This window comes from Malurus melanocephalus, unplaced genomic scaffold (assembly GCF_030028575.1).
Source record: "Malurus melanocephalus ecotype Western Australia unplaced genomic scaffold, MMel_1.1 scaffold_243, whole genome shotgun sequence".
Classification (NCBI taxonomy): Eukaryota; Metazoa; Chordata; class Aves; order Passeriformes; family Maluridae; genus Malurus; species Malurus melanocephalus.
The window spans coordinates 919,082-939,661 of record NW_026623475.1 but is presented as its reverse complement, the minus strand read 5'-3'; the positions used below and the strand labels follow the sequence as shown (position 1 = coordinate 939,661).

The window sequence follows — 20,580 nt, the reverse complement described above, 5'->3', positions numbered from 1 at the left end:
GCTTTCTGTCTTTCTTTAGCTGTCCTGTTWGATTGCTCAGAAATGTGGGAAGTCCAAAGCCATTTCCTTGATCCTTACAGTCAGTCAGTAGTCGAATGTCTTTTTTTCCAGCCCTCCCCTGTACTTGCTGTCCAGGTGGGCAACTCCTCTTGGAAGTTCAGGATGCCTTGGAAATCACAGGATGCCCTGGAAATCACAGGATGCCTTGGAAATCACAGGATGCCTTGGAAAATTGCTGGTGCTGTTCAAAAGATGTTGGAAATCTCAGGATTTCTGGTGCCTCTGATGTCGGCTATATCTGGCTTTGTTTTGTGATTTTCACAGGTCCTTGAGACTTCAGCACTTGGGCTGGAATTGAGGTGGTGTGGGAGGGTCACCATTCCCAAATCYCCAGTTTGTCTTTCACCCACATCTCTTTTGGGTGTCAGTCGTGCCCCATTGCAAACACTTGGGGAGATACAGATTTATTCTGGCTCAGGATGTTTTAATGCTTCTAAAGTAAAGGTGATTCTTTTAGTGGTGAAAATGGGACCATCCACCAATTTGATGACTGTCAGTTTCTCCTGATCCTGCACAGGGAAGGACATGGAAAGGGTGAGCTTAGATCAGATGTTCTGGAGAAATTCTTCCCTGTGAGGGTGGTGAGGGGCTGGAATGGATTTCCCAGAGAAGCTGTGGCTGCTTTATCCCTGCAAATGTCCAAGGCCAGGTTGGATGGGGCTTGGAGCCACTTGGACAGTGGAAGGGGCAGTGGAAGGGGCTGTGGAAGGGACAGCAGAAGGTGTCCCTGCCCATGGCAGGGGTGGGATGGGGTTTAAGRTCCCTTCCAACCCAAACCATTCAATGGTTCTGCAATTTTACAACCCCATCAAAACAATGGTTTCTATTGAACATTCTAAATTTTTTTTTTTCTGAGTGGTAACTTCAGTGTCAGTTTTTGGTGTCTGCTGTGAATTCTGGGCTGAGTTCAGACATCAGGGTACTCTTGGTCCTGTGTTACTGGTGAGATGTTGACCAACATTTAACTGTTTATTGATTCCTCTCTGATAAACCTGGTGCTTCACAGCTTCCCTACAAATGCCACTTTGCATAGCAAATATTGTTCAATCACTATCATCTGTCTTGCAGCTTTTGTTTCTTCCAGGGTAACAACCCCCTCCTCTGTTTGCAAGAGTTTTTTTGCTCTTTCCAAGAGTTGCTAACTATTTACTGAGGATTCAGCCCCAGTAAGAGGAACCATACGGCTGAGTTAAGCTCCTCCAAGGAGGAATATGGCTGGAAGCAGCTCAGGTCTCTGCACTGAGCTGTTAAAGCTGAGCTTCCAAGTTCCTAATCAAAAGCTGAAACCAGATGGAAGTAAAATGTGAGGAATAATATGAAAAATATGTTGCAGAGAAGATCAAATGGAAGAAAGAAAATGAAAATGTTCTCAATTGACTGCAGGGTTCCTTCAGAGGCAGCTTTGGAGGAGTCACCTCATTCATCCCACACCTTTATTTTGTCCCCAGGTGCTCCCAGGAGAAGCCAAGTGGAGCCTGTGGAGCTGGGGCTTTGCCCCCGTGCCAGCTCTGAATAGCTCAGGTTTTCTGGGTTACTAAATCAGGTTTGGGAACCTAACGGGTTTTCTGTGCTCTCCAAAAGCTCTCCCTGCAATATCCAGCTGAAAGGRCAATAATTGAAGGCGTCTGCTCTGCACTGAAATTCTGTTCTTGTGTCTTTATTTGAGGCAGTYAGATCACTCTGTGAAGAGCAAAAGTTAGAAAGACCTGAAACCTCCTGAWCTGAAGATCGAACAGTTCAAGAAGGAGAAGGGAAAAGAAATAATTAAATCACTCTGACAAGCAAGATGTGTCCTTATTCAGAGAACAGGAATACCATTCTTTCCTTCTTTGGGGAATACATGAGCAGAAAAATGAACCCAGAGACAATAACACAAGAGTGTTGTCAAAGTATTCAAAAAAATAACTGAGACTTGTGCAGATGCCAAGTCTAACTTTGGCTTATTCTCTTTTTTAGGAATGTTGTAGAGCAATTTTCTGAATTCTATTAATATAACAAGCAAACAGACTTTGGATGCTCTGGGTCTACATTGTGGGAAGTAAAGGTGATTTCTTGAAGGTTTTATAGAGGCCAAGAGCCTGGGCGCTTTTGAAATACAAACTTAAATGTTATTTATAAATTAAAAGATGATGAAAAGTTCAGCGAAGGGAAAGAGGGATGCAAGGCCTATGGAATATGCTGATAGTTATTATGATAAGGGATGATTAGAAYAATAAATTCTGTATCTTCCAGCCTTGGCAGGGAGGATGGAGGGGTCTGTCCATTCTTTTCTGTAGCACTTTGCCTCCTGCTACAGCAGCTTTGTGTGACTGCGCATTGCTGTGTCCTGCAAAATGCAGGTGGGACTGAACTRCTGAACTCTTTCCACCACTGAAGGGCATTTCTCTTTCCCTGACAGGGTTTCCCAGATTCCTGGTAACCCTGGAGTGTCCTCAAGCTCCTTGCAGGGCTGACAGTTTGGGTGCTGAGGTCCCAAACAGGAGGCTGAAATGTTTCTTTGATTCCTTGTTCATTCCCAGTTCTCTCAGTGTCCTACATTTGTAAAGGAAGAGGCTAAATAGAAGCACAGATACTTTTACAGTAATACCAAAATCCTTCTGAGCTCCTAAAGGAGCTGGTTTTGACAAAGTTAAAAAGGGTTTGGGGTTTGCTGCTGTTGGCTCGGAGATCCTCTATTTCTTATCTCTGTTTTTTTTTACTATTTTCCGGATAAAATGAACCAAGAGCTGTGAAGTTTTCCCCCTCTTTCATGGACCAGACTGTCCCAAAGGCRCCACAATTCCCAGGTTCCCAGGCTGAGAGCCTTGGGCTCAGCTTTCCTCTGTTACTGCTCCAAAACACCCCTGAGCTGGARCCTGAGCCTCTGTAGTGCCACTGAACAGAGCAGCACCAGCGTTTTCTGCTGCTTCCATCACACTGGGAAAATAAATAAAAGGAATTTCACTCTGACCTCTGGCTTAGAAAGGAAGGCAATTTAACCACTAAGAATAAACATAAAATGAAGGACGTACAGTTGAAGCACTACCAAGTCATTCCTTTGTGTTTTGTTTATCTTYTGCTGTTGATCAGACTCTGCTTGACAAAGGATCTCCTGTGCCTTCACAGCAAAGTGTGAATGAAAGTAAGAGGAATTTCACAATAATAATGAATTAGTTTTTTTAATGTTACCTGTCAGCAGTAGCAGACAAGAAGCTGTCTCCAGATGATTTCAATTTCTCACATCTTCTATCTTCTAAAGAGCTTTAGGTAATATTCCAGCAATCAAAAAGGGTAAGAAAAGCTGAAAAATGGTGTCACCTGAGTCAGGAAATATTCCTAAGCATGCTGTCACAATATGACTGCAGAAATGCAGGTTTAATGAACTAACAATGTGTGTGTCAGATTTACAGGCATAATTCACCATTTCTGTCTTGTGTGGATGTGTGCACACAGTAACTGCTACTCAGTGCAATCTGCTGGAGCAGCAAGGAACAAAAATTGATAAAASTCACTTGAAAGGGCTAAAAAGGCAAAGCTGTGCAGGTTGCACAATCTTCATTCAAAGTGAAGGCAAAGGCAGCAATACCTGTGAGAGTAGAAATATTTTGAATGAGAAGCRTTACAACTCCCCTGCCTCGAGTGGAATCTGCAAGCTGAACGAGTCCAAACAACTCTCCCAGAAGAAGAAAGGGGAAACCAATGGGAAGGAGAAAAAGAAACCCCAAGCACCTGTTAGGAAGTGTTGCTCCAAATGATTTGATGAGAAGAAATGAGTAGGGGCTTAAGTTGTTAAGGCCTCAGAGGCTGGTTAAGCTCTGGCTGGTGCAGCACAGTGGAGGTGCTAAGACCATTTTCCTGCTTCCAATTTCATGCTGCATTTGCACTTTGCAGCTCTCAGTCCTGACGTGTTTATCTCTCCTGCTGGATCACTGAATGAGGAGTAGTCTGGCTGATTATTTCCTAAAGATTTCCTAAAATCCAGTGGGTCAGGATTTCCTGTTTGAAGGGAGGGTTCAGTGATACCTTCAGTTTCTGATCTCCCTGTGTACCTCCTTCCTTTTTCTGCTYTCCATTTCATGATATTTGAGAAATACAGAGCTGAGCCAAATGGTTGATGTTAGAAACCACAGAATCCCAGAGTGGTTTGGGTTGGGATGGACCTTAAAGCTCATCCAGCTCCAACYCCAACACCTTCCACTCTCCCAGGTTGCTCCAACCTGGCTTTGGACATTTCCAGGGATGGRGCAGCCACAGCTTCTCTGGAAAATCCARTCCATGGMCTCACCACCCTCACAGGAGGAACATGAACCTGGCTGCATATTTGCTGGATGCTCCCATTTTATTTCTCCCTGTGAACAGACAAAACCCTCCGAGACACACCCAGAGCAGGACATTTCTCCAGGCCTGGCTGTAACCTTGCCTTCTGTCCTGGGCAGAGCACAGACATCTCTCAGGAGTGTTCTCTGGTGCAGGACTTTGTCTAAACATTTTCCCACTGGATCTAATCCAGTCTGGGATCGCAACTGTCGTGAGAATGCAGCAAATCATTCTGGGAAATATCTAATTTTGCCCCTATTGGTCAAAGCAGTGTTTATGCACAGCCAGAGCCACATGACAGAGGAGAGGGTACTCTTGAACCCTGGTAGTAATGAGTACTAAAAAAATACCAAAGCTCCCAAGTTTTTGTATGAGTAAATGGCAAAACTACTGTTTCCTACTTTGAACAACCCCTGATTTGAACATCATTGGAAAAAAGCCAGGAAAGCAACTGGAGTCAGCCCAGAAACATTTTTTTATCCTTGTAGCTCCTTTATTTAATCAAACAAACAAACAAAACCCCTCAATAAACCAACAGAAAAGCATTTTCAAAAATGTACTTTTTCTTTGAAAGAGGATTTTAGGGCTTTACAATGATGTTTGAGATGTGGTACCTACACAGAGACTGCCAGAGAAATTTGAAACATAAAATAAATGCCATAAGTGCATGGGGGTTTGCTCATTTTCACTCCTGCCTCAGATAAATAAATARTTGAATAAATAAAATRTTGTTCAGTTCCTCTGTAGGAGCTTCCTCACATCTCCAAGGTGTCTGGAGAGGCCCAGCCTTGCAGAGARGTCTCTTYAGCCATTTTCCAGTGGAGGGGATTGCAGAGCTCTCACACATCTGGGGCAAATGGCCAAGAAATGGATTCTTATTATGGGCTGCTCTGAGCCCTCTGCAGGGGTGGGTTTATCTGCAGCTCTAACTGATGCTCGAGTTGAAAAACAGAACATTTAACATTTACCTGAGGCAGCTGGATGGCAGGGCTGTGTCAGGAACAGGGAAGCATCCTGGCAGGAGCACTGGTGCTGTTGCAGCCTGTTCTGCAGGAGCTCTGCAGGGTAAAATGTGTTTATTCCCCCAGCCACCACTTCACCAGAAGCAGCAAAACCTGGCTGGGGTGCTCCTGCCTCCAKATGCCATTTCACTTCAGGGTATTGACCAGGATGATCCTTTGGGGAAGGAAGGAAGGAAGGAATAAAACCTGGTTTGAAAGTTCAGACTGATGGAGCACCCAACCCTTTCAGGGTCACCTGCTGGGGGGAGTCACAGCATCTCCTGGGTGACAATTTGAGAAACAAACCRGCAGCAAAATAAAAAATGAAGGTTTATGGCATGAGGTGCAAAGCAGGTAAGTATTGTGAAAAACAGGAAAAATCGAATAAAGTTGCTCGTTTTGAGGAACATTTAAAAATAATATTAATAATAGAGATCCTGAGCACAAAATAAAACAAAAAAGTCAAGTAAAATAAAAGAGAAATAAGAATGGGATGGAGAAAGTTGGCTAAACCAAAACAGAAAGTGGGYGATGCTGAGAAAGTGACAGTGTGAAATGTTTGTTGAATCATCTCTGATGCTCAAACACAGGATCCTGTTACAACTGGTTAACACAAACCCGGGGCTGGTGATGGATGGAAAGATAAGTGCTGTATACTCTGTCTGAAGAATGATGGGTTGTTATGAACATTTGGAATAAACTATTACCATCAACATCATTATTCAGCCTGGTGCCAAGGAGCCAGAGCAGATCCCATTTGCAAGAAATCTCATTTATTAATTTGATTCTCCCTTGCGTGGCTTTGATGTTCTGAAGTCGGTGTTTAAGCTCTGCTGCAGATGACAGCTGTATTGGGAATTATTAATCACCAAATGAATCATCTGTTMACTCACATTAGACATTGTCTAAGCATTTTGATAAAGCTGAAGGTGATCTGAGTTTAGGGAAGATGAGACAAATAGTATTTTTTTTTCAATTTGCCCCAAATCCATTGTAGATAAGATACTCTGTATCTTAAGTTCTCCCGTAAATGTCTGGTTATTTTCAAACAAATAAGAAAATTAGGACCTGTAATGTCCTTAATACATTGGTGAAATAGAAGCAATTCAGTATTTCAAGTGCACATTTCAAGASAGTTTTTAGGTTGGTTATACTTGAGTTGCTGGGGACTCCATCTTCCAATTTCAGAAAGAAAAATCTCTTGATCTAACTTGGATGGTTTTAAACTGACAGACAGTGGGTTTAGGGCAGATGTTTGGGAGAAATTSTTCCCAATGAGGGTGGTGAGGGGCTGGAATGGATTTTCCAGAGAAGCTGTGGCTGCYCCATSCCTCGAAGTGTCCAAGGGCMSRACAGGGCTTGGAGCARCCTGGGACAGTGGAAGGTGTCCCTGCYGGTGGCTGGGGTGGGATGGGATGGGYTTTAAGGTCCCTTCCAACCCCAACCATTCCAGGATTCAATGACTGATGCAAATGGAGTGTTTGTCACCAGTGCTGAGCTTACACAGAATCTGCTTCCCCTGGGATGTGTGGCCTTCATTTTCCCAGTTCTGCTCTCCTCYCTGTGCTGCCTGTGGAAATTACAATCAGAGTAACTGATTCCACTCAGGACACAGCAGAAATCCTTAACTTTTCCCAGAAGCTATATTGCCACAGTTCTCCTGGCTCTGAGCTCTCTCTCACTGCAGCGRCAGGGAGAAAACATGAAAATTCCAACAGAAAGTTGTCGAGAGCGAGTAATACCAAATGTTTATTTTTTTCCCCTCTTTCCTATGTCAGCAATTAGTCACTAATTGTATCAGTCCGTCAATGCATAATGACCTGCATTCTGTGGAGGTTACTGTGCTGACGTGGCCAGGGTGGAGCAAGAAGATGTTGTCTGTCCTACGTGGCTTTTCTGCACCAGCTCGTGGCCTTGTGACAAAAAGCTTTTCTGCAGTTTGGTGACACAGCTGTGTGGAGCATTTCGAATTTGTTGTGTGGAGCAATTTCAATTCTAATTCTACATTTGCCTGTAGCTGGCMAACCCTGCAGAGCTGCTGGGGGACGGTGGTGCTGCCTGGCTGCTCTGGTTTTCTGGGCTCACAGTGTTGGAAAATACATTAGTTAAAAAAATGTATTTAATTTCAGTCAAAAATCTTGTTTGTTTTTGTCTTGGGGGAAGGGTTTTTTTCTAGGGCATTATTCTACCAGGTGAARCTTAATTCATTAACATTTTAACATTTCAAGTTAACTTTTCAATAGACTAGGAGTGGTATAGAAGATAAGGACTATGAACAGTCATCAAAAATCATCAACAACTATTTAACAGAATATCAGCCTTGAACATCAGGTGTAGTCAGAAGCACTTAGTCTAAGAAAAAAAAAAAGGTAAAAAAGACTTAACATCAGAAGCAAAGAAATTCAGATCCAATAAGAACTCAAATACTGAGAATTGCACAACTTTAAGCTAAAAAAGTTCTATGAAGTTTGACTGTATAAAGTTTGACTGTATAAAGTTTAGGGAGAAATCTTGTAAAATTTGTGTGTCTTAAAATTATTTTCTCTGTACCCTCGGGCTATGTGTAGATGAAATGATTTCTGTAACACATCCTAGCCAAAACAACATCCTGGCCAGAAAATAAAATAATGCCTTGATTTTCTAACATTAAAAATGTTAGAAAATTYTTGTTTTTCCCACAGTTTCGGTGACAACAGCTCACTGAGAAGTTGTTTGCTTCAGCCCAACAATAACCCTGGCCAAGTTTGTTGTCTTTGGCTGCAGGGATCTGCTTTGGGAGTGCACTTTGRAAGGGAACTTCAAGAACTCTTGACTTCCTAGAACAGGAGAACTGGGCTTCCATCATTGCCCAGTAAACAGTCCTGGTTTAGAACAGCACTTTCCCATTAGACACTGCTTTTCCTGTGCTACTAATCATCTAAATTTATGGATATGATGCCAAAATCTCTTTTTTTGCTCTCCTTGTCTATTCTGATTTATAGTCTTAGGAAGTTAATTGAGGACAAGGGACTTCTCRCACAATTTTGCATTCTGATCACCTTCAGTTCTTCATCTTAGCTCAGTACAGCTGTTCTCATTCAGAATATTTTTAACAAAGCCTYCAGTTTTGCTGTTTGCTAAACAATATTTGTGGCTAAAAATTTCTTATAATTGTTGTCAATGACGTAAAAGCTYTTGAAAAATTGGTGCAAAATCTGTCTGCTTGGTCTTTTATTACCTTAAGAGGAAAATGTTTTTCATTTTCTGAATACTTTCTGAAAAGTATTCTGGGCCTTGTGCGAGAAAACAAAATAAAAACTCATTGTTTACATTTAGGTTTGATATAGTGGACATTGTCTGGCAAATGGAACACACTCTTTTGTTATTTCCCTGGTGAGCAGCTCCTTCCTATGTGCAGTATGTTCCACTCCACTTAAAATGTCAACTTGTGGTGTCTGGAGKCTTGGAATGCACATGTTTTCAGAAATTTGGGTTCCAGTCTCTGTGAAGAGCCTAGAACCAGAGCAGCCCTTTGCAGCTGGTGACATGAACACTTTTCCATTCCCTTTCCTTGTGRTGCATCATCAATCCAAACAGAAAATGAACAAAGCTTGAATGCCACTGCACCAGATCAAACTGAATTTTGGAATGAATGCTCAGTTTAGCTCCTGAATCAGACAAGTTCTAATTAGGACCTGTAATAAAAGGATTGTTATTTATTGCTTAATAGACCTGTCACCAGGGAATTGGGGTTGTGCACACTCCTTCCTTCCTTCCTGCCACAGCCTAACTTGTTCTCAGAGTTGGACTCGGGTGCATTTGAATTGGAATGGAACCAAATCAAATGATTCAAGAGGAAAAAGGGAAACGGAACAAAACCCCAGAGGATACATCTGATCAGTAACAACAGCAGATGTGTTTTCCACACGAGGTGCCACGAGCATCTGTGCTCATGTGAGGCCAAAGGTATTACCTGGGCTGAGGTTATTGCAGCTGGGTGAGTCAGCCCTGTGCCCATCAGGATCAAAACCTTGGATCAAAACCCCCAGGGCGAGATCTTGCTAAATGCCTGTTAGGGACCGCTGTGTGCGCTGGATTATGGAAATAGAGACAACGATAAAAAAAGAGGCAGCTCGTGAGTCAGTGCACTCGGTACAGGCTTGCCTTTTCCAGGCAGAAGGAGCCTCCACGCAGGCACCGAAGCTGAGCACTGCTTTGCAGGGTAGTTCTGCTGGGTTTGTGCTGGAGCTGGCTGGCAATATTCTATTTAAAAGCCATGTGTGCCTAAGCAGTGCCTCAAAAGAAAAAGCCATTTAAAACAGAAATCCACTGATTTAAACATGAGCAATTTCAAGTTGTTTGTTTTTTTTTTCTTTTGGTGTAAAGCAAGAAAAATTTGTCCTCCAGAAGAGTTTATCAGAAACACAACAGAAKAACCTCCTACTCTATCCCAGCCGTTTTATTTGTCAGACTGTAGTGTCCTCATCACTCAGACAGCAGAGGTACACAGTATAACTTGGCAGCTTCATTGTCCCTCTTCATGTCTCGCAGAGTTTAGGGAAACCCTCCAAAAGCTCTGAATTTCTGATTCCACCAGGAAGGATTCGGTGTTTTAAATCTGGAAGGACAAGAAGAACTCAAAGACACTGAGGAAGTGCTAACTAGGCTGTGGAAGTAAAACAAATTGTTACAGGAATAGTTATCTCTGGGAGGATAAGGACTGAATATTTTATCTGGCAATATGAGRCCAGTGCCCRRKATCTGCTGTAAAATTGGGCACACARCAMAGRGRTGATCCTCTGATCCTCTTTRACACCAACCAAACCAAARAACATCCATTTTTCTAATGAGTTACTGGTCCTGTCAGGATTCCCTTCTGCTGTCTAAACCCAATGGATGWTGTCTCCTGGCCAGAGTGGAATTTGGATAATTCTGTCATGTATTTTCTTTGTTTCAGACCTGTGCCAACTGTTCTGCTGGGCTGTTTTCTTTGTGCATTAAACTGCTGTACAGTGGTTATTCCATATTTTGTTCTGCTTTGGGCTACATTCAGTGTTCCTTAGATTTTCCTAATTCCTTTTCACTTCCTTTCCTAGTGCAGCTTGGTTGGAGGTTGATACTGAAGTGTCAATGCACAATCCTTGACGGTTTTACTGACCAAGGAATTCAGGATTRCATGCCTGGTCCAATGATTTATTATCATGCCAGACATGCCACATCAGAACTTTTATAGGCACAGAGACACCAACTTCTCCAGAGCAGAGAATTCCTCAGGAAAACAGACTGAGAAAAGTGAAAACACAACCCACAGTAATTCCAAACGCTGCAAGTGAATTCCCGGAGTGGTTGTAATTGCTCTCCTCCAAGGTGTTGCTTTAAGGAAGAGCTGGCAAAGGGTGTGGCTGCTCTTTAATCGCGTGTTTGAACAAGGGATTAGAGATCGGAGCAGCGGTGTCATGTAAGGGATGAAAGGGAGCTGGGAGAAAGCACGACTGTTATGTAAACCATCTCTTCACTGTCAGTGTCAACATCTCCTGGCTGTGTTGCAGCTGAAGTGAAAATAATCACCCCGGCCCGCTGAAGGGCAGCCTGGTTCAGGTGTAGGCGTTGGAATGGGCTCTTGGCATCCGCTCAGCAGCAGCAATGACTGAGTAACCGCTGGCRTTTCAGACGTGTTGTTGCCACCCCCCCCTTAACAAAAAGCCCCACCAAATTAATAAGAGTGATGAGAGGGTGAGTCCCGTGCTGGGGGATGGAAGCTGATTATGATCCATCTCTCCAGAGATTGATCTGTTTTCCTCCAGGCGATATTTAACCTTCACTCCTGAGTCAGACCTGCTGAGCAGGAGTGAGATCGTGAGTGTCAGGCCTGTGGCATTTGGCTAAAGGTGAAACCAAACTGATCTGATTTACTTGTTAAATATAAGGACCTTGCTTTTCTCTTCTTGGAGTCTAAAGAGAGTTTCAGATTCTTGTAACAGTGACTGTGCAATTCTTCCAATTGCTTCATAGCAGTGCCTCATATTGATCTTATTTTAGATGAAGTAGTTTTCCTTTTTCTTACCCAAAATTGTGTTCAATCCCTATATTTAGATGTAGTGCCTTAAGAAGAAATGAAAAAAAAACCTCCATCTTTAGGAAAGTTGGTTATCATATAAAATATATGAGATATAAAATTAAAACTGGTAGACTTCTTAAACAGTCAGAAGAGAATTCAGCACACAGTGAGTAGCTCTTGCTTCCAAAGCAGAGGGAAAGCTGTGGGCACCAGAGRAACTGTTGGGAAATGCAGAAAGCTGTGAGTGAGCAGTTAATGCTGAACAGAGTTGGTCTGTAGAGATGCTCCTGCACAGGTTTTACAGTTCTTGCCACCTTCCAAAAAGCTGAGCAGGGCATCAGGTCTGTTCTCCATTCTCCATTCTTTCTCCATCCTCCATTCTCCATCCTCCATCCTCCATCCTCCATTCTCCATTCTCCATTCTCCATTCTCCATTCTCCATTCTCCATTCTCCATTCTCCAGCCTTGACTCATCCTACAGATTCCAATGCAGCTACTACAAATGGCAGTAACTTATCCCAGAATGGATGGTCCTGACACTCCTGGACATAGCAAAACTGAAGCAGAAGAAGCTGATTTGGGTGCCTTTGGCAGCGTTTCAGCRTGAGTTGAGCTGTGATGTCACCTGGCACTTCAGTCCCTCAGCCCTTCTCTTGAARTTGTGGGCTGGGTTTGCTCACCTCTTGCTCAGAATCCAGCAAGTTTTTGCTGAGCAATAAAACCTTGAAATGTTTTTTTCCTTTCCTTAAAGTCACATCAACCAACAGATTTCCCCCTCCATCCTCTGCTCTGCTGTGTGACCTCTTGGTGTGATCTCTAATTGTCATCGGTGTGTGGGAAGGGATGGCAGCTCCCAAGATTCCTTTAATTATCATGGAATCCCAGACTGGTTTGGGCTGGAAGAAACCTTTAGGATCATTTTGTACCACCCCTCCCATGGCAAGGACACTTTTCACTGTTCCAGGCTGCTCCAAGCCCCATCCACCCTGGCCTTGGACACTTCCAGGGATCCAGGGGCAGCCACAGCTTCTCTRGGCACCCTGTGCCAGGGCCTCCCCACCCTCACAGGGAGGAAYCCYTCCCARTATCCCATTTAAATCCACCTCCCTTCAGTTTAAAGCCATTTCCCCACTGTCACCAAGTGCCCTTGTCAAAAGTCCCTCTCCAGCTTTCCCGAGGAAGAAAGGCATCACTTTCAGGGCTTTTGAAGAAATGCCAAGTCTTACACATGTTTGGAATTACCCAAGGCATTCAGAAAACACTTTCAATTGCAATTCTCTTGTGTCAGTGGTAAAACAATGTCAGTCTCCATAAACCTGGCTGTCCCGAAGGAGCAGCAGCTCCATTTTTCTCCAGTCCCCTTGTGTCAGGTGTGGAAAACAGCTCTGCAGCAATTTGTTATTGGCTTTAAGGGCACTGAGGAGCAGGTGGAGCCCTGCTCCAATTCCATGGATTTCCTTTTGCCTCAGGACACTGTGTGTCACTGATGTCCCTCCATCCTTCCTGGGAGGATGACAGGCAGGTGGCTCCCCCTGCTCCGGTGTCCTGCTCCCTCTGTGATTGCACCCAAAGCACCCTGAGCCTTCCCTGCTCCCTCTGTGATTGCACCCAAAGCACCCTGAGCCTTCCCTGCCTCCCTCTGCTCCAGAACAAGCTGTTATTTTGAGGATCAAGACGGTCAGGAACCTGCCTTCTCCTTTCAGATAAGTGATTATTCACAAAAATATTGCAAATAGTCATTCTGGAGAGAGCCAAACATTCTCATCAGGACATTGCTGCCCCATACCATTAAACGTATCCAAAACTGGCACAGCAGTGATGGTCAGTAGCGGTCCCTGTGCCCTCCACATCACACAGACTGGCACTGCCCCTTCAGAAAGCACCTYTTGCCCGGGCTGGGTTAATTCTACTGGCACTGTTTCACCCCAGCACCTTTTCTCTGGAGATTTGCTGCCCTGCTGTGCTGCTTACGTGGAGGACGCAAAAGTCAGCTCTGCTTTGTGCATAAAAGCRAGAAGCGAGCAGGGAAGGCGAGGGTGCCTGTGCCCTCTAGATTTGGAAGGGACCAGGCTGAAAAACCTTGACGGTGTTTGTTTTGAAACTGTTTCTGCAATGGGGAGCAGCTGCTCTTCCAAGGGAAACAACGAGAGGATCTGCAGCTTTTGGAGTGTGAAACGCCCAGCCTGGGAGCCTGGGGCTCCGCYGGGTGTTTCTGGAGGTCGATGTCCCCAAAGCGCAGAAATTTTGAGCACAAGGTTATTTTGGGTCCTTGCTAAAACACAGCCCCAGTGATTTTTTTTTAGTATTTTTTTTTTTTTATTTTATTCTGTCATGCATGAAAAGACTTGCTCCTATGGCAGGTCCCCATTAGCAGAATACTGGTTTGAGAAAATGATCAAATTTGGATTATAAGACATGTGAACATTTTCAATTTATATAACTATATTGACATTTGTAATCCCATCACTCTAATGTAGCTCTGAAGTAATGAGCTGTAAAATACCATTTTTACACAAAAATATACACTTTGAGATTCTACTCTTGTGCAGACAAATGTTCCAGAATAAATCAGAATGGATTATTTTTGCAATGAAAATAGTTTGGCAAATTTAAAATATGGACTAAAGGTCTTACTTAGAAATTTATTTGGCCACAATGAAGATCTAGTGTTTCTACCACGATGTCAGGACTAAGATGATTAATTATATGTGATTAATACCCTTGTGGATAATTGGTAACACTGGGAGCAGGTTCAGAAAATTCTGTTTTGGTCTCTTCGATTTCAGACAAAAAAATTTCAATTTAAAATAAACCTACAATAAACTGGCAGGTTTTCTGAGGTAAATGTTCATGTGGAAGAGAGGAATATGTGTGAAAACTCTGTGGAGAATATTTTCTTTTTGCAGAAAACTTGTTCAACAGCCCCATGAACACTTCAGAATTGCAGAGGTGAATGAGACCAAATAATTTTTCAAAGAGCTCTTCCAGTAAATAACTCACAAAGCACCCAAGGTTTCCAAAAGAGTTTAATAAATAATGAGGTTCTTTCTGTACTGTATAAACTATAAATATACCATGCAGTCCTTTATAACTTAAAATAATTTACAGGCTGAGGTAGGGGGGTCGGAGGGTGCCGGGCGGGCTCAGGGCCGCGCCGCCTTCCTGCTGAGGACACAGACGCAGGCGGTGTCGATGCGGATGAACCTCCAGGCCGCCTGCTTGCCCTCCATGGTCAGGGCCTTGACGAAGGTGTGGGTGGTGGTGCAGTACGAGTTCCAGTGCTTGGCGTCGATGCCGCGGCACCCGCCCGACACCGGCTTGGGGTCCCTGCACTTGGTCTCGAAAAAGTACTGCTTGAAGACGTTGTTGTTGATGTTGACCTCGTCCAGCACCGTCACCTCCTTGCCCTTGATGTCGGTGGCCGTGGTTTTGTCCCCGACCCACATGCTGACGCTGTCGCACACCGAGAACTCGCCGCGGTGCAGCACGGGGTGCGCGCTCCTCCTGCTCCTGGCAGTCCTGTTGAGAGCCTCCGCTCCGCTGAGAAATCCCAAATTCCGCCCCTGCCCGGCCACCGGCGGGGGCTGCGTGCTGAACATCACCCGAGGCGACCGGAAACGCCGCTTCCTAAAAAGTTTGGGGTCCACGGTGATGTTTAGGGCTTCTCTCCCGCCGGTGCTCCACGTGGCGTGGCCGTGGGATGTCTGCGGGGCTGCCTGGGCGAGGTGGYGTCGCTCGCTCCGGGTATTGAGCAGGGAGTGTTGTGCGGGATACTCCAGTGGAGCATTTTCCTCTGCCTTGGGAGCTGCCTGTGTGCCGATCAAAAAAGCTACAGTCAGAGTGTAGAACAGCATGGGCATTACGTTATGACCTAGAACGAGAGAGAAAGGCACTGTTACTGCGAGCCGGGCGGGCACGGAGCGCTGCCGTTCTGGCCATCAATGCATCAGATACCCGGGATCATACGGATTTCATCAGGTATTCATCTGGGTGCCAGATGTTGTTCTTCCGGAAGAGCTCATTCAGACAGCATAAATGTTCTTAATAAAGCGAGAACATTAGAAAATAATAGCAAGATTATTATTAATTCCTCTGGTATTTGTTGTTAGAGCACTGTTTATGAAGCACTTGTTTGGTRTTATTAATGTGGAGACCATATGGCGACAGCGTGTTCCCAGGAGTCAGATCTCTAGCGAGTTTTGCAGCAACCTTTTTGGCCAGGCCTGGTCTCTTGGCTGCAGAGGAGTGAAAGCAGCAGTGCCTTGGCTAAAACAGCTGTGCATTCCCCGAACACATCTGCAGAGGTGTCCTTGGGGCTAYGGTGGGGGCCACCAAGCCAGCGCCTCGTGCCACTGTCACACCCTCGGCAGCCACACTCACCTGCCCTGTGGCCAGGCCCCACTGCTGGCTGGCTCAGCCCCCTCCAGCAGCTGCCAGCCACCCCACCTGCCCTTTCAGCACACACCACATCGCTGACTGAGGCCTGAGAAAGCCCAGACTCCTTCCTCAAAGAGCTCAGGTGTCTGTGTCACAACGGCAGATGGGATTTTTCCACATTCAAGGGCAAATATGGGAGCACTGTGAGTGCCCAGCTGCCTCTGCATTGGCATCTTACAAACAGCAAMGCTAAAGCTGTTGTGGACAAAGTACTGGGAATTCTGGACAGGGAAACAGCTGGTTTTGTTCAGAATTCCATGGGCAAGGATTCCCCAAAGGTCCCTGCACAGCAGATGCAGTGCCAGTGCCTGTCCTCCTTCATTCCAGAATTTATGCACATCTGTTTGGGCACAGAAAAGTGCGAGCCAAATGTCCAAACCTTTACTAAGACCCATTTCATGCTGGAAGAGCAGCAGCGGTAATACCTCGTTGGGCAACTACCATGTGCTGACTAATTGAGCCACGTGTTGGGAATGAGAGACATTCAAAAACGCTCTGGAATTGCAGCGAAGGGCAGACATTGCGTTTCCTCTGTAAAGGCTTAATAAGCAGAGCCAGGGTATAAACAGCAAAGCCCGGCTGAGGCTCCTCCCCGTCTCTTTGCCTCGTTTTCCTGACATGTCTCAGCTGGCCCCGAGCTCTGCCGTGGCTGGCCAGCAGGCGGGGAGCCCCAAAGCCACTGGACAAACAGGGTTTTGTAGCAGAGGAATCGGGCTCTGCAGTTGCACTGCGATTTCCCAGCATGTCTGAATGTTTTTTTCTGGGTGTGGGTCAATTATGGTTGCACCCTCTCTGTGGAGCTTTCTCAGACTGGAATCCCAAGCRGCACTAAAGGACTCAACCAGGGTGCTCTGGCAGAGCAAAATCCTCTGAAAAATGCAGAACAACCCTAAGATGTCCCATAGGATCTCGTGTGTCTTATCTCGGACAGGAGCTGAAATGACATAAACAGCAGGGTTTGTGCAGGGCTGAGCAAACATTTAGGAAAGCAGCAGGAGATGCCGAGTGAAGGTGGTAACTGGGGAGGGAAAAAAGCAGAACCTGCTTGGAGAGGAGGGACAAAGAGAAAGGCCAAAAGCTTTGTGAGCACTTGTCTGTGCAGCAGTTGGGCTGGAGGAACTGGGGACACAATGATGATGAGGAGAATCAAATCTTTGTCACAGAGCAAATCCTTACTGTTCCAAAGCCACTTTAATTTGYTCAAAGCACGGCTGAGGGTTGCTGCTTTCCCACGTGCTGCTCGTGCCGGAGCACTCGTCATCCTCTGAATAAGGAAACAGAGCTGGGTGTAGCTCAGAGCTTGGCTGTGCAGCATCCAGAGAGTAACCCCTTGTTCTACAACCAAATTAAAGTCAGATGGTTCATTACATCTCCCAGGAGTTAGCTTTCCCGACAGAAATGTTAATGGAAAAGGTTTGCARAAAAAAAATCCAGGCACAATTCAGCCATGCCAATAGCAGCCTCGACCTATTGTGTTTATGCATAAACCCCTTTTTTATTATTTCCTTCTATAGGAAGGAGAAGCTACAATGTCAGCAAAGAGCTGGTTCTGGTCTTGCGCTGGACAAGATTTGCTGCTCTAAAATGCAGCTGCATTTACCTCCCTTCTCTGGGTTTCTGGTGTTGCACGTGCTGAGATTTTTGCTTTAAAGCCATTAACACAAAAGCAGAAAGACCTTGCCTGCTTGCTTTTTTCCTTTAATTGCCTTGTATTTCCTCTCCTTAAAGTAAATCAGTCTGTGGAGTATGGCCCCARCACAGACAGGATATATCTGGGATATGTGGTAGCTTTGCTGAAGATTCAAAATGGAACCTTTTTATCAATTATTGAGTCAGTCCTCAATTAGGAGAACAGAAACTGAGCCATTAAARAAGTGAACAAGACTTGGTGACAGCACAGGCAAGAGAAGTTAACATTGAGAGAACAGGGCTGTGAGGTTTGTGARCTCTTCTGCTGGCACACAGAGGTATTTTACAGCTATTTTGGAGAGTTTGGGGTGGCCCTACYCATGGMAGGGGTTTGGAAGAAGATGATCCTTTAAGGATCCTTCCAACCCAAATAATTTTGGGATTCCATGATTCTCTATCTAAACCTTGTCATATAATTAGTGATTTAACCCTTTCATGGTKCTTTCTGGAGATGTTCAGAGGGTTTGCCAGAACTGCAGGGGATGTGCAGCTGCCAGTTCCAGTGCTGGTGGTCCGTGGGTGTCTGATGGGAGCACTGGCCATGAAAGTTAACACCAAAATTACAGCACCTGAACCAAACCCCAATTCTGTGCTGTTCAAATGTCATTTAAACCCTTCCTCTGGTGGAGCTGCCGTGTGAGCCTGGCCCCAGGGGAGCTCAGGCAGGAGTGCTGTTCTTACCTCAGAGCGGACTGCACAAAGAGCTGCTCCCCCAGCCAGGTCCTTACTTCATCCAGAGCTGAGGCGGGCTGGGCTGCCCCTGGCCATGGGGCCGTGCTGAGCCTGCCAGCTGCCTGTGCCGTGGGTCACTAGGAGCAGAAGGCTTGGGGTCAGTAATCAGCCAKCAAACATTTCTGTGCCATTCCCCCCTTGGCAGCAGGAGTACAGAGACARCAAACCCCTTGGCTCTCTGAGCCTAACCCTTTTCATTGTCACAGCGTCGAGCTTGTCCAAAATTCCAGACTTTGCAGAGCAGTTTGTGACACAAAGCTGCCTTTCCTCAGCATCTTCCCCATCCTATGCTTATCACCCCGCTGCTTCCCACCCTTTGAGACATCACACCCAGGGGCACTGCACAGCAGCCAGGGACAAGCCAGGGCTCACAGCCCCAACATCTGCTCTGGGAAGCAAATCTGGTTACAATTAAATTCAGGAGGAGAATCGCAGATTGTCCCTTATTGGCAGACAATTATCTGATTGTGGCTGATATTTGAGAAGAGTTGAAGGTACCAAAATTGCAGGCATGTAAAAGCACACACTTAGATGTTTGTTGTTTTGCTACTGTCAGGCCAGCAATGACTCCAGTCTGAATTGCTACACTGTGAATGGTCCTATAGGCCCCAGTTAAAAGAAAACCATATTTTATTCACCAGTTAAATCCAGCACACTGATAGATGTGCAGCTTTCAGCAAAACTTATTTCTGCTTGTAAATTCATGACAATGAAAGGTATAGAAATAGTATTTCATGAATGTTAGTATTCAATGGTTTAGCTGTTCTGTTTCTTAAGGAAAATGGGGGTTGGATAAGGAAAAGGGGGTTGGATAAGGAAAATTTGGGATGTGTAAGGAAAATGGGAGTTGTATAAGGAAAACTGGAGTTGTATAAGGAAAATGGGGGTTTAAATGGAAAATTGGGATTGTGTAAGGGAAATGGGGGTTTAAATGGAAAATTGGGATTGTGTAAGGGAAATGGGGGTTGTATAAGGAAAATAGGGGCTGTATAAGGAAAATGGGGGTTGTATAAGGTAAATAAGGTTTGTATATGGAAAATCGGGGTTGTATGAGGAAAATTTGGGTTGTATAAGGAAAATGGGGGTTGCATAAGGGAAATAGGGGTTGTATAAGGTAAAAAGGGGTTGCATAAGGTACTCCAGCACTGCAAAAATCCTGCTGCATTCAGGCTGAGGTGCATTTGCTAAGGAGAACACGCTGCTGATGCCAAAGCATGAACTGGGCTCACTCTCCACCTGCAGAGTGTCTGTCCTCGGCAGTGCTGGCTGCCAGCGACGGCAGCCACTGGGTTTGGCTCTCCCCAACACCCAAGTACGAGTCACTTGATGTCTAAAACCTCCAAGTGMAACCTTCCCAGCCTGTTTTCATCAGAGCAGGGCACAGGAGTCACCCTGTTACGTGCTGGTTGTGCAACACTTGTGCAGCGGTTTGGCCACCCTGCCTTTGTCTGGGGCCGCGGCTCAGGCTCCCCCTGGGCGTTGCAGTGTTTTGGGGCTGAGCTGGTTGAACTCAGCGTGTCAGGAAGGTCACTCAGAGTTCCAGGATCCAAAACTTCATGCTACACACGGAGTATGCTGTATTTTTGCAGGAATGTACCAGTGAAGTAATAACCCTTTCAGTGAACTCTGGAGAGTTGAGTACCAGTAATGATAGAGCTATAATGCGTTGGCCACTGCCAAAAATAATCCAACAACTTTTCCAACTGTTCTGCCACCCTAAGAAAACACTGTTTCAGTTCCAACTGGCTGGTTTTTAACCACAAAAGCGTTTATTTTCAGCAGGACTTTTTTTATTTTTTTTTTTTCAAAGCTCTTTTACAGTCTTTTTCCCGGATTCCTGGCTGTGGTGGAATCCAGTAAATGATGCAGTGTTATTCAGCATCCATAGACTATTCCTCTGTTCTACCACTCCCAGACATTCATAAAATATCCTACTGAAGTGAGTCTTTCTTCAGGATTTACATGCATACAAGATGACAGACCTGGGGGTAAAAAAAAAACTCAGTTCAATCTTATTTTTTGGTCTCAGCACATGTCGAGTAGAATTATAAAATCCCAGACTGGTTTGGGCACAGGATTTCCCAGAGAAGCTGTGGCTGCCCCTGGATCCCTGGMAGTGCYCAAGGCCAGGCTGGACARGTTTGGRGYAMCCTGGGRTGGTGGAAGGTGTCCCTGTCCATCAGTTGAGCTTTAAGGTCCCTTCCAACCYAAACCATTCTGGGATTCCATCRTTCCATGAATGTGGAAAAATGGATCACATCAAAAATCGAGGGGTTCTGTGTCTTGAAAAGCTCTTTGCTTGCAGGACCTGTGAGTGCAGCAAGTGCC

General features: G+C 45.1%; 1 protein-coding gene across 1 annotated transcript in view; it reads right to left on the bottom strand.

Annotated features, from left to right (window-relative positions):
- Positions 1-14,384: 14,384 nt before the first annotated feature.
- Positions 14,385-20,580, bottom strand: part of NGF (nerve growth factor) — a 27,440-nt gene continuing 21,244 nt past the window's right edge. Inside the window, exons 2-3 of the mRNA XM_057375247.1 lie at positions 18,202-18,329; positions 14,385-15,265 (exon numbers count right to left, since the gene is read on the bottom strand). Of these exons, the coding sequence (XP_057231230.1) occupies positions 14,538-15,254 (717 nt within the window). The 5' untranslated portion in view covers positions 15,255-15,265; positions 18,202-18,329 and the 3' untranslated portion in view covers positions 14,385-14,537. The remainder of the gene's footprint in view (positions 15,266-18,201; positions 18,330-20,580) is intronic.